This window comes from Suillus discolor (assembly GCF_016758755.1).
Source record: "Suillus discolor strain FC423 chromosome Unknown F5147scaffold_140, whole genome shotgun sequence".
NCBI lineage: Eukaryota > Fungi > Basidiomycota > Agaricomycetes > Boletales > Suillaceae > Suillus > Suillus discolor.
This window is the reverse complement of record NW_024541387.1, coordinates 59,918-73,667: the sequence shown is the minus strand read 5'-3', so window position 1 is coordinate 73,667 and position 13,750 is coordinate 59,918. Positions and strand designations below refer to the sequence as shown.

The window sequence follows — 13,750 nt, the reverse complement described above, 5'->3', positions numbered from 1 at the left end:
TTAATGTAGATATATCTTCCTGCCCTCATGTGTAATGTCATATGTGCTATTGTGTATATGTCAAAGTACTAACCACCTAATCTTAAATCCCAAATCCCAAATCTCGAGTACCAAGGCCCGAGTACCAAACCCCAAGTACCAAACCCCGAACCCTGAGCACCGAGCACCGAGCACCGAGCACCGAGCACCGAGTACCAAGTACCAAGTACCGAGTACCGAGCACAGACAACCGGGCAGCGAGGACTGAGTAGGTGGAGTATACAAGTACCAAGTACTAAGTACTGAGCAGGTAAAGTATACTGCACCAAACCCCAAGCACCAAGCACCGAGCACCGAGCACCGAGTACTGAGCACCGAGTACCAAGTACCGAGCACAGACAACCGGGCAGCGAGTACTGAGTAGGTAAAGTATACTGCAATGTGTCTACTATCAGACATTGATTGATATTTACATGTTACTTGAGTCCTCAAAGAACTCAATGAGGGTATCTAATACCTTCAGCATTTCGGAGGTTGACTCCCTTACCCTTTGCATCCTCCGGAGGTCCGCATCTGCTTTCCACAGTTTGTCACATGTTTCAGCCCATGCCATCCTGAATGGTCTGTCAGCCTCAAGAAGTTGTGCTACTGTAGGGGCAGGAAGATTTCCATGACGCTGTTGGTAATCACCCAGGCGATCTACAATTGTTTGAACTTGCAGAACATTAGCAGAGATAAATAATCAACTGTTGTATACATACTTTCAGCTTGATCATAAGATCCGATTGGCATGAACTCCTGAACCATGGCATGCAGTGCTTCATTGTTGAGTTCCGGCTCGGGCGATTGACGTTCGGGAGTTTCTGAATTAGCTTGGGAGATAACATGAATAAAAAACATGAAATGATATGAATATGCCTACAAGGTATGGGTGCCTCTGGTTCAGCCAGAGTAACCGGATGAGGTTCGGGAGTTGATTCATTCACTGGGGAAATGCCATGGAAAATGAACATGAGATGAAAAGAATAACCTCACCAGCCATAGGAAAATCGGGTACAGCCGGAGCATCATCAGACAAAATCAAGGTATTCTCCAGACCAAGATACAAGTCTGGGTCATCATACAGGGCCAGTCCATCTGCCAGCGCCGGATATGATGGATCTGGAAGTATGTCATGAATTTGCACATGTAGAATATGTACATTTGAATTGAGAAACATACCGGGAATCGCATTCAACAGATCCAAACCACCGGACGACCCAGAATCAGAGTCTAACTCATCATCCGGCCCAAGATATATATCATCTAATGGATCTAAACCATGTCAGATCAATTCACTGAAATCAGCAAAAAAAAACATACCAAGGGACATCCGGGACTTGGAGGACTCATCCACATCCATTGAGGTGGATTCAGTGACCGGAGGGTCATGAAATCTGATCCCAGGTTGAGAGCTCATGATATCTGATGAGCTGATGAACTTATGAACTGATTGATAACAGATAACGTCGAAGTTCAACACATGGCCGGCAATTGCCGAAAGTTGAACCATGACCAAACAAAGACAAACAATCAACAATTTTCAACATTGTCCTTCAATTGTATTGTTTCTTTGAAACTTCATTCTAGTGATAACAGATTTTACCCTGCTTTCAACATTCTCACATCTGTCAACTCAATCCAAATGTCTACTCCAGTTCAATCTTTATTGGCCGACCTCAAGGCATCCACTGCTCAACTTGTAGGCATCATTGCTGGCGCTCAGCACATCCCGGCCGGCTCAGTGGACATCCAACTTGCTCTGACAAAGCAGGTCACCACTCTTTTGGTAAGTTGCACTCATTAAATTAGTTTACCATTGATGTTTCTAATATCCAGGTAGGCTGACATCATCCAGGCCCATGAGAAAGGGGAATACATCCCTGGCATTGTGGTGTCCTGCTCTAAGGAGCTGATGAGGGTGCGTTCCATGACTCCCCGGGCATTGCCCAACTGGCACGGCATTGGCCATGATGACCCCCGGGTGGCTAGACACGCCTGGCGCAAGCAAGTCCGTGCCTGGGAGGCGTTGGGTGACAATTCCTGTGATCTCCCTGTTGTTCCTAATCCTTCCACTGGCCCACTGACTGTCAACCTTCTGTCTCCACCTGTCCCTTCCCCCACACCTGTTCCTTCCCCCGCCCCTGTCATTCCCTCCCCTCCCGTTGTCGCCGGACCTTCCGGCAAGACGGGTACCGAGTTCCGGGACAAAGGAAAAGGTAAGGCCATTTCTGTTGACCTGGAGCTGGAAGTCGGAGGGAGCAACAAGAGGAAGTCCCCGATGATTTCTGGACACTCCTCCCAACCTCCGAAGTCGGCGATGAAGGGTCGCAAGCGTGTCAAGTCAACTCGACTCCCCAAGTCAAAGCCGTTTGTGGAGTCGGAAGATGATGAAGACCCAATTGTTCAGGTATGTGTTCTGGCTCATTTGTGACATGCTCTCAATTTGTTGCAGCCGATTTCGCGTAGAGTGCCGGAGGTCGTTCTTCCCCAGCTCTCCACCATTGTTGTGAGGACGCCCCAGTTGCCTCGGTCACCTGGTTCCCCCAAGAAGCAATCATTTGGGCCTACTTCGGTAAGTCTGATTTAGTCGTCCGGAACTCATATATATGCTCATGTGTCCACAGCTGACTGCCGGCAGGCGTCCGGAGGTCATGGTGAGTCTTTCGGACAGGTCCGGAACTCGCATATATCATTTTGACTCATGCCCATTGCATTAGGAATCTCCCGTCAGTCGTCCGGAGGCTCGGGTAAGTCTTACAAGCTCGCCCAGAACTCACATGTGTACTTACAATCTATCAGGCAACCTCCAGCAGTCGTCCGGAAGTTGAGGAGTCCTCTGATGATACTTCCAGCGCTTTGGATGGTGACCCCCTGGCCAATACCACATTTGATATCACCATTCCCGGCCCGGTGAGTACTCCAATTAATTCCCCTAGTCCATCTACTAACAGATACCACAGAACAACCCCTGCCATTATTGTGTCAAGGAGGATTGGCCCTGCGCGACCCGTTTTGACAAGAGGACCAACCTCCCCTGCTTGTCTTGCATCCGCTGCTCCACCAAGAAGATCAAATGCAACCCAGCATCTCTGGGATCCCCGCCCAAACGGATCCGAGGGAAGTCTACCACCGGCCGGACGCGTTCCAAGACATCTGCCCCTGCTCCATCCACTGCTCCGTCTCCCTCCCTGTCAAGGGCCCGAACTCGTAGTCAATCTCGTGGCCCATCCCGAACTCCGGCCATCCCTGCTGCAACTACACCCCAGGTGCAGTCACGTGGTCACAGCAAGACCATCACTACCAAGAAGACACCTGACCTGCACCTGCGCCAGCTCGTAAGTCACCCAAACTTTTGATGACCTGCTGACCTGATTTTTTACTTAGCTGTTCGGTCTTTGAGCTTCGCAGTGCCTCGTGCAGCACTCGATGTTCCCATGCCAGATCTCCATTCCATGGCAATCGCGATTCAGGATGGTGCAGCTCGCATCGCTATTCTTGAGGCTCGGGTGCAGGAGCAGGATGCTAAGATTGATACCCTGCAATGCCTCCATGAGAGCCTCCGGTGCACAGTGGTCGACCGGCACCCTTCATTTTCACTTCTGGACACACCAGCTGATGCAACAATCTTGCTTGATCAATCTGGTCCCCACCCGTCCATTTCACCCCTCCCCTCCGCACTTTCCAACCTCATTGATTTGGACATATCAGTGATGCAACCCACACCCTTGACGGTTGAGGATGGATCTGCTATGGTAGGTCTCATGGTTGAGCCCACCCAAGTTCAGCCTGAGGGTCCACAATCCTCCGGTGAAATTGTGCTCCCGGATGAACCAGGCAACCTCTTGCCAGAATCCTCCGGCAATATTGTGGTCCCTAATGAACCAGGTAACCTCCTGCCAGAATATGATTCTTCTGATGAGGAGTTGGATGTTGAGGGGAAGGTTGATCTTCCTGGTGAGGAGGTTGAAATGGCTACATAATTGCTCAGTGATAGATGTACATAAATCTTTTTCAATGCATGTTACCTATGCCACAATTGAATAATTTAATGACCAGTCCCGATATCTAGAACTCGAAACTGTAGATTGAGGTAGATATCACCCTAAACCCTAACACACGAATGTCAAATTTTCAGTGCCGAACCCCGAGTGCTGGGTGCCGGGTGCCGAGTCCCGAAACCCAGAACTCAGGATTTGCCATTTGAGACTAACGACATTTTTCAAACATGTTTATATCAACCTACATATATCTATAAACATTTTACTAACCCCCAAACCCCGACATATATTTTTGTTGTGTCATACTGAGTTCCGAGTTCCGGGACCCCCGAAACCCGGAAGTCCACAATTTCGGGGTTCAGGGGTTGGTAAAATGTGTATGGATAGATGAAAGGTTGATTTAAACATTTTTGAAAAATGTCTCATATCAAATATCAAGTCCCGAGTTTTGATTTCCGGGTTTCTGGAGTGCTGAGTCCCGAAACCCGGAGTCCCAAAACCCGGAATTTGAAACTCGGGACTTGACATTTGATATAAGACATCTTTCAAAAATGTTTAAATCAACCTTTTATCTATCCATACACATTTTACCAACCCCCGAACCCCAAAATTGTGGACTGCCAGGTTTCGGGGTTCGGGGGTCCCAGAACTCGGAACTCGGAACTCGGTATGTGAGACAACAAAAATATATTTCAAACATGGGTAAGTCAATGTGTTTGTCAATCAACTCGATTGTAAATCAAATTTTATTGATCTCCCCAAATTTCCCAAGTTCCGAGTTCTGGGACCCCCGAACCCCAAAACCCGGCAGTCCACAATTTCGGGGTTCGGGGGTTGGTAAATCTCGGTTTGGGGTTTTGCACTGAAAATTTGACATCTATATTTTTGTGAGTGTTGTGCTTCTGGTGTCCATGCTTAGAAATAGGATATGTTGCACACCAGGGTTCAGGTGTGGGGTTTTTCCACTTCAGTCCTCGATTATTGGTCAATGCCACACATGGTCGATTCATGTTTTCGTGCTTAGGGGTTTAGATTCGGTGGTCGATGGTAGGTATATGCACTCATAGTGTACATGTATCCTACATGTTTGATTGCTGGTGGCTACATCAGCTGTATGTCTTGATGAAACGTATCTAGGCTCACCCATATATGTACCCATCTATGTACAATTCCCCCACGTCAGCCCACCCATCTATGTATTATCCCCCATGTCGGCCCACCCGTCTATGTAATACATCCTATGTTGGCCCACCCGTCTATATAATACATCCTACGTCGGCCCACCCGTCTATATAATTATACCCCACCTTGGCCCACCTGTCTATGTAATAGATATTTTATCACACCCTCGGCCCACCCGTCTATTTGATATCCCTTTTGTCGGCTTACCCATATATGTAATACTTTCCACGTCGGCCCACCTGTATATGTAATACACCCCACATCAGCCCACCCATCTATGTAATATTCCCCTACCTCGGCCCACCCATATATGTAATAGACCCCCGTCGGCCCACCCGTCTATATAACAATATTTGCCTTACATCTCTCTTCAGCCCAGCTGTCTATAATATCCTACTCTACATATTACCCAGATGGGCCCACCCATCTCCATGAATGATCATATTCCCCCGGCCCATCCGTCAACATCAAGGATATATATATCATTGGCATACATGGGCCCACCCATCAACATCGGAAATAATATGTGTCCCGGCCCATCCATCATCATCGAGAATATACACAACATGGGCCCATAATCCGCTGGCCCGTCTCATACGGGATATTATGTAGGTCGGGTGGCCCGTATAATACGGAATTTGTCAGGCTCTATCCAGAGGGGCCCAATAAGCCCAGTAAACAAGTACCGGAAGAGCCCAGCTGGTTATTCTGGACACAGTGCGTATAAAGTCATGTGTATCGGCCCAACTGGCCCACAGCATATTTTGGTATGCAGATAGGCCCAGTCGGTAGGTTTTAGATCCCAACCGGTTATTCTGGACCGAGTACAAATTCAGTGTGCGGATCAGGTAGGTCCAGTCCAAATGTATCTAATCTTGGGCAAACTTCTGGAAGGCTCAAGCTAGATTGCATGGCGGCAGGGGTAAAGAAAGAGCCCAGTTAGTCGTTTTGAGCACAATCATTGAGCCCAAATGCATATACATTTAGGCTAGGAAATGTTGATGAATGCGCTCAGTGAGTAGTGTTTCAGGCAAACAAGCATGTATTGCATTCAGGTCTCATGAGGGCTTAGGAATTGTTGGGCCGGAACACAAACACACTGTTTTGGACTCTAAGTAGTTGCAACATACCTCGGTAGTTCAAAATCTCAGACACAATATAATCAAGCACCAGTGGTATAAACTCAGCACTGTATCAGTATTAAATCGATTGGTTGTGGCTTGTCACAACTGCACCGTGATGACGGGTTCCGGAAGCCAGTATTACAGCTGACGGCTCCCTACATACAACTACATATCAATCACTTTTGGATGCACCCTTTGTGTATTTTGATAAATGATATCGCATATATGCAGGTGCCGTCTGGCCAGTAGCACAGGAATTTGCATGACCAAGAGGATACAGGCTGATCGTGCGGCTCACACTTTTGTCCACTGTGGTCCCGGATGCACCTGCTGGTAGAATAATATCATGTGAATATAATTTGTGTATGCTCAGATACCAACTTTTAGTTAAAATGAAGCAGTACTATTATTTGACAAAGATGTGACAACAGTATCATATACACACGCAATATGTGTGGACTGAATGAAATGAACTCGGATAAATATGCAGCGCCAGGCTGAATATGCAATCATATAATAGTACACAGTCCTCCGGAGTATCTACAGTACATGCGGGAGTCCAGTGATAAGGTACATCCAATTAAACTAGTGAGTATTTAAAAGCTATCATAAAAACCTCCATCTATCCTAGGGATTCCAAAGATTTGCACCGGGCATCGGATTCATTGAGCCGTTGCTCTAACTCGTCCAACCGCTTGAGCAAGTTGGTCTCCACCGAACCCACTCTGACTTCCAACGCATCTACCCGCTCATTCACGGCGAGGAGATCCAATTTCCTACCGAGGTCCTGGATGCCCTGTAAGATTTCTCTTGCAGTGGGCTCTGGTTCCAGCAGGTTGGTGGGCACGGATTGCCCGTGTTCCGGTTGCATTTGAGGCCGGCCCGGAAGGACCTCCCTGGGCTTTCCCTCCACCCCTACAAAATCCAATGAGCTCAACTCGTTCCGAGGCCACGAGAACACGTACCTTCGTGAACAACAATGCTCCATTGAGAGTGAGAAGGACCCGCCGCGAGTGTTTTGGAGACAGCTCGGGACTTGGATGTCTTGGGGCCTTTGGACGCATCACAGGATGCTTTCGCTGCCTTACCTTGCAACCTCTGCTGGACACCAACGCTGTCGATTGTGCACGTGATCTTCTTGTTGTCGCAATTGGTGCAGGCGAGGCATGTGTACCCGAATTTCTTGTCGGGGAGGACAAGGCAGGCTATGTCCAACTTGGCGCACTTGTCGCACTGCCGGGGGTGGTAACGAACGGAATGCTTCAAATTTGTTAGCCTGTGTTTATATAATGATGCAGAAAAGACTTACCTGCCACGGAGTAGCAACATCAGAATCTGAGCCCCATTCTGCAGGCTTGGAAATGTGTCAACGTCTGCGCTATGCTTAAGTGAGAATCACATACCTGAGCTTCTACATCCCGGAAACCCTTGTCTGCGACTAGCGGGACATCCTTGTCAGTAGCGACAGGCAGTAATTCCTAGAGCGGTAAGCTGTTAGGTGCCTAACCAAAGATAAATAGACATACCTTTCATTTCACATAGATTACTCCGGTTGGCTCTTGTTTGACATCGGATTTTGACTTCCTCTTCTTGTTGGCCACCGCAACGGCCCCATCAGCATCTTGATCTTCTGCCTTCCTTTTATTGCTGCTGCCAGCCTCCAAAAACTGTTTCTTCTCAGCCTCGGACATATACAGGTGGAGAAACCTTGCAGGTGGACCTGTTGAAAAGTGTGCGAGAACGGGTGGGTTCTTGCGCGATCGCAACCACAAAGATCGTTTCGGTTCCGCTACCGGCTTGGCGACGAGACCCAGGACCGTGTGGGATGGCATGGATGGTGGAGTCGAGGCTGCTGATGGCGGAACAATGAAGTCCGGTGTTGTCGGGACGGTAGCAGGAATATCAGTCGATGTTGTGATGGTGGGAATTCTGAGCGTGGAGGGGGGGCAATAGTGCACAGTCTTCTCGAATCGTGGGTGACTCTGTATCCGTGGGTCGTCATTGGTGACGGAGGTCCAGTCAGGGATGTTTTCAAAGGCGCCGCCCTTCGAGTGCTGTTTCACAATGGCGGCAAATGAGAGTAGCTGTGGGGAGAATGATGTAGCATCCCCACTGTATAGTTTTAAGTCTTTTGCCTGTGTCGAATGTCTTAGTTTAACAAGGAGAATTTCAAATAAAAGTAACAAACACTCACCACACGCCTGGCAATCTCGTCCGACAGCCTTAAGGCCTCAGGGTCACCCTCCTTCACCTTGATGCACCGCTTCATGAGCGATTGCACGACAGTGAGTGTGACATTCAAGGCATCATTTGCTACTTCCAGAGGTATGGCCATGATTTCTGGTTCGAAAGAAAATACGGTAGTGAACAGGGTGGATACAGCAGTTATGAGAAGTTGACTTTAGAGAATTTTGGATTGGAATTAATCCGGTCGCGAGTAATGCTGGGGACTTGTGGCTTGTGGATGGAAAAATGTGGATCGGTAGTTATGGTATTGTACACAGGAGTGGTTCTACTATTGTCCTATGCATTCAAATGTAATAATCCATCCACAACGTCCGGATAAACCGATACCACATGTTTGAGCGAGCCAGACTGTGTGCCACCCTGCATCCACCCATCTTGGTCAGGTTGCAATTGAATTCTTATGCTTATTTTCCCGAAGATTTCCACATGTGAGGCTTCTGAAACCCGATGCTCGGATCCACAGACCAGAACCTATTCGTTGTCAAAACCGTATTATTTATTCGCCGCCCAGCTTATACTATTTTCTCACTGCATTGCAATGATTCTAGTAGCAGTTGTGGATGTGTTTGACAAACGTGGCCGAATAAGAGCCTATGTAACTAATAACAATTTATTGGCTCCTGATATGATTTATGTGTGAAATGAGCTAGCTGAACTGGCAATTGTAGCGGAAGGTCAGTTCTTCAAATGGAATTGTTCAGTTCCATAGGGCTCTAGCTTTGTGTTGATCAGTCTTACTGGAGACAACGATCATGACATGTCACAGAATGGACATCAATATAGCTGACTTGAAAAAACGGTGAGGGGAAACTTCAACAACAATTCTTTGCGAGTGTCATTCAGCTGCAGCCCTACCTGTAAATGACCTTCACAACTTGCAAGTGACTCATTGTGACTTCCTGAACCATCATAATCAGCAATCCAGCCATATGACATAATAATGACAGCTCAGTGAGTGGTTATCGATGGAGATCCAGTTTTGATTCCATCAATCATTTAACTACACCTGAGGATGAAGATGTGCTTGACTTCAAACCTTTGGGCCCTCTGGAGTCTAGAGTTTTAAGTTGGAGTTGATTCTCTCCAGGTATGCACAATTGCGCAAGTTTTTTTCACCCCTCACTCACTGCTGAATCAGATTTGACTTGCATGAGTTGTGGAGTCATGCCTCATGACAATCATTCTTTGGGCTTTTCCATCAGGGACTTAGGATCACTGCACGTTGGTATGTTCTGGGGTTTCTTCAGATGTCATGATATATCTAAACCAGTAATTATGCTGTTGAATCATCTTCACCACCACCACCACCAACATGCCTCCTTGATGGAAGAACACTGCCAGGGTTACTGCTAGAGTTGCTGTTGCTGGTCCCACTGTTGTTCCCACCCCTCCCGCTCCTGTTGCTGCTCCTATCCCTCCTGCTCCTGTCACTGCTTCTATTACTCACATTCCCATTGCTGTTCCCATTACTCCCACTGCTACTCCCGCTCCAATCACTGCTGCAGTGAGTCCGGACTGCCATTTAGCCAACGAATCATGGTACCTGATGACATCCGCGTCTAGTTAGATTGCAAACACATTGCGGTGATATCAATTTCAATGCTGAGCGTCCACTCAACGTCACCAGATGCAATAAGGATTGAGAATGCTCCATTGTCCGGAAAAGTGGGCTGTCTATGAGATATCAGGTCTATGAACAACTTTGTACGCCTATATATTAAGAAATTGGCCAGAAGGTTGGATTTGTCTTTATAAAGCTTGCCTGTGCGTGTTTGGCAAGTTCTTGATACATATGGGCCTGCCGAATTGCATAACACTTGTGTCCCTCCGGTATTGCCTCGCCGGTCGACGTGAGCCTTGTCAACCACATGCTTGCTTTGAAGAGGAAAAACTACAGGGTCCAACCCATTTCGTGTTTGACGAGTACAAGTTCTTCCGCCCATCGGTTGCGTAATGCTTTCGTGCAAAGCCAATGAACCCTGTAAACTGTCGTGTCTTGAGCCTCAGCTCGAAATACTCAGATTGCAAATACATACATTCATTCATCCAATCACTGCTGACTGAATCGCCTTGTATGTCTAGAGACCAGAACCACGGGAGAGTTGCATTTTGCTGTCCCCGGGCATTCGGGTCCACCACGGCAGCAGTTGTTTTGAGATGGCATTTTTCCATCTGGAGGTACTTATTAAGTAGGCCATGAGCTTCCAGGTGTCCAAGTTGTGCCCGACATTTCATATAAATCATGGTGTTGAGTCGGATGACCTTTTCAACCGAATGAACCTGTGTCCATGTCCTCATTGACTTTGCTTGTGATGTAGCCGGATGCACTGCAGTACGAAAGAGCACAGCCTTATCCGCTAGATGCATTCTGATCGCTTGCAAGGCATCGTTGGCCTGACCTTCCCAAAGTGCAATTTCTTGACCAAGGAGGTGTTCAACACCTAGCTCCGCACAACGTGCTACGCCGATATTAGACGGCAGAGGGATCATGATCCTCTCAGGGTAGAAGAGATCCCGCAGCTGATGTCCATGGGCTTCCGGTTCAGATTCGGTATCACTGCCATCAATTCCATCATCTTCCAAATCGTCATCTATGAAGTCCAAGCGGATATCTCTAATTTCGTCACCAACATCGAAGCCCTCGCCTAGATGAGTCGCCGCCACAATGGTGAATTCATCTATCCGACTTTGCAACTTTGTCCGGCGTCTGCAAATGTCCAAGGTTTGGGTCTCCGTAGGGTGTCTGCCGAGCTTCCAAATATCCATAGTTAGCGCTATCTGCATTTCTTCTATGGTAATACCAGATGCAATCCATGTAGCAGCACCTTGTTGCGCATTTCCACGCAATTGGCCTGCTCCGGAAGACAGCAAAGCTAGCTCCTGTTGCTTCCGTGTTGGTGCTGGTCAATGTAATCGGTTTTGCGGAGCGGATGTTGAGGGAGCAGAAACTCACCCCTCTTTAACTGCACTTCAAATATATCCATCACAGATGGATCGGCGACTCGACATGAATGAGCATTTCGGTCTTGTTCCTGCCATGTTGCGACCATGTTAGGATTGGCGATTTCATTGAGCTTGTCAAATGCAGCAGCGCTTTCTGCCACTCCCTTAATAGCTTCCTTATATTTCCGGCAAAGAAATCTGCCTGCATTATGTGATCAGAAAGTCTTCATCAAGGATATTTGTGACTCAACTCATGCGAATCATCTTCATAAAATTGGAGTCATTCATCTGGTAATCGAGACACTCTTGCCGATGGGGAGTGGACATCCCTCTCGCGGCAGGAGATATAATATTCAGGGGCGCCCACAATGTCTCCATGATTTCGCCATCGATCCTAGCGGCGCCAGTAATAAATGTTGATGCATACCAAACATAGCATTTGTCTTGGTGTCCATGAACATGCCAGAGGCCAATGCCCGGTATGATTTCCATTCCAGAAGGGATGCTCAAATGAAGGCTCTCATTCACCCGACACCGGAAGTGTTTGTTATACTGACAATTAATGTCATAAAATGTGAAAGCTTGGCTGAGTCCATCAGTGTGGTGGCTTAATGCGTGACATAGTGCGTAGTCCATATTCATTTGCCTAATCACAGACGTCACCCAGTGAATTAAATTTGCGGGATCCTGAAACATACTGTTCGCCCTTTTGAAAATCCACAATGGAATGAGGCACAAAACAGCCGTGGCGGGCGCACGTGCACCCGCCTATCCCAGTAGCTTCTAGTTTGTGTCAGGACGCATTGGCCTGGTTGACAGCTCGGTGGTTATTGCACTCGGAAGGTTGAACAACGTCGTTCGCAACGGCTAGATGAGCCTTGTATTGGTCTTTGGAAACCATGAAGCATTGTCCATCTGTCAACCAGACTTCATCTTCCGGATGAGTGGGATGAAGGTGCTCTGCTTTGAAGTTGCCGTCCATGACCAGGGATCGGGCATATAGCCAACTGGGATCATGGGGATTCCTATCAGCCAGCAGTGGTGCGTTAATGCTGGGCTGCGGGCAAGCTGGGCAAAAGAGGGCGAGTTCCCCAGATGTCGGCCGTCTGCTCTCATAAGCAAACCCATTCCATTTAAGCAGCTTCAGCTGTCGCCATTGCCGTGCTACCCTCATTAATTCTCTGTAACGATCCTGTGAGGAATTATAATCATGATATTCTATGCGCAACACGTACCAGGACTAGATGCGGAAATATACTTGACGTCATTCTTCTCAACTTGTTGTAGTAATTCATTGCCGAAGTTCCGCATTCCAAGTTGTCCAATGCAAAACCATCCAGCACCAGAAAGGTAAACGCGGTCTTGGGTCGGGTGAAGGATGCCGGAAACATGCCCATCTCAAATAATTGCTTGTCAGGTGTGCAAGCATTCGGACATTGACAAAACCTTATCATGATAGAATGGACTCTGGACTTGTCAACGACTGTGATGCATTGCTTGCGGTTCAAGAATGGAAGCTTCACTATGGTAGGGAAGTCCTCTGCTGGTTGATATATGGGCTCGTCGGTGTCCTCCCATTCATGAATATCCCTAAGTGCTGGACAAGGCATTCCCTGATGCCCAAGATAAATTTCCATACCTATCTTGGTCAGAGACGTTTCCTCGAAAAATCCCCCATTCCATTTGCCTATCTTATGGAAAGGCAGTCTCCGGTGCTCATTTCTGCAGCACTTCAGACAAAATACTGGGTCACCGAGGCAGTTGTAGCACCTATACACAGTGGACTCGGAGCCGCACATGCAGCATTTTTTGTCTTTGGGTGGAGCCTCTCGTTCATGGAGGATCCTGAGATAATTGTTCATCCGAAATTTCCACTCCCAGAGATAATCATTTGGGCTCTGGGATATCAATCAGCGTGGAATGCATGGCGTAAATTTTGTAATGCACCTTCGTCTTCTTTCTCCCTGACAGTACATTGAGGGCACCAATTGGTTCCTTATCACCAAAGTCCTCATGGTCAGCATTGAAATCGGTGGACCATCGATCCCATGCACTATTGGAATTGTGTTTCTTGGGAGACTTTGCTGGAGAGGATTGCATGGATGGACTGGGTTTGACTGGGCACCACTTCCCTTTCAAGCCGTGAGTGGTCTCCTTAGTTTTCCATGTCACCCATTGCGCCGTTCCCTGCGGAGCCAATGTCCTTACCCTAGACTTGCCCATGTAGTTACTGAG

General features: G+C 47.7%; 5 protein-coding genes across 5 annotated transcripts; 1 reads left to right on the top strand and 4 right to left on the bottom strand.

The window, feature by feature from the left end:
* Nucleotides 1-73: 73 nt before the first annotated feature.
* On the bottom strand, nucleotides 74-1,381 carry F5147DRAFT_659126 (uncharacterized protein; the record flags this gene model as incomplete). Its single annotated transcript, XM_041434551.1, has 7 exons — nucleotides 74-395; nucleotides 460-678; nucleotides 741-851; nucleotides 902-964; nucleotides 1,015-1,140; nucleotides 1,201-1,293; nucleotides 1,342-1,381. Coding segments are annotated over 7 exons (974 nt in total), but the record flags the coding sequence as incomplete, so codon positions are not given.
* A 282-nt stretch (nucleotides 1,382-1,663) lies between these two features.
* F5147DRAFT_764906 (uncharacterized protein) lies at nucleotides 1,664-4,001 on the top strand (the record flags this gene model as incomplete). The annotated part of the gene is made up of 8 exons (XM_041440732.1): nucleotides 1,664-1,807; nucleotides 1,862-2,428; nucleotides 2,474-2,593; nucleotides 2,646-2,675; nucleotides 2,739-2,768; nucleotides 2,821-2,931; nucleotides 2,973-3,360; nucleotides 3,406-4,001. The coding sequence occupies 8 exons, from the start codon at nucleotides 1,664-1,666 to the stop codon at nucleotides 3,999-4,001; spliced, it is 1,986 nt and encodes a 661-aa protein (XP_041285032.1).
* A 2,946-nt stretch (nucleotides 4,002-6,947) lies between these two features.
* On the bottom strand, nucleotides 6,948-8,660 carry F5147DRAFT_659124 (uncharacterized protein; the record flags this gene model as incomplete). The annotated part of the gene is made up of 6 exons (XM_041434550.1): nucleotides 6,948-7,240; nucleotides 7,291-7,585; nucleotides 7,635-7,679; nucleotides 7,729-7,803; nucleotides 7,864-8,460; nucleotides 8,520-8,660. The coding sequence occupies 6 exons, from the start codon at nucleotides 8,658-8,660 to the stop codon at nucleotides 6,948-6,950; spliced, it is 1,446 nt and encodes a 481-aa protein (XP_041285031.1).
* Nucleotides 8,661-11,761: 3,101 nt separating this feature from the next.
* On the bottom strand, nucleotides 11,762-12,969 carry F5147DRAFT_748587 (uncharacterized protein; the record flags this gene model as incomplete). Its single annotated transcript, XM_041440086.1, has 4 exons — nucleotides 11,762-11,820; nucleotides 11,902-12,101; nucleotides 12,316-12,707; nucleotides 12,751-12,969. 4 exons carry the CDS (start codon nucleotides 12,967-12,969, stop codon nucleotides 11,762-11,764), a joined length of 870 nt encoding a protein of 289 aa, XP_041285030.1.
* An 84-nt stretch (nucleotides 12,970-13,053) lies between these two features.
* Nucleotides 13,054-13,320, bottom strand: F5147DRAFT_554455 (uncharacterized protein; the record flags this gene model as incomplete). Its single annotated transcript, XM_041430470.1, has 1 exon — nucleotides 13,054-13,320. A coding segment is annotated over one exon (267 nt), but the record flags the coding sequence as incomplete, so codon positions are not given.
* Nucleotides 13,321-13,750: the final 430 nt, after the last annotated feature.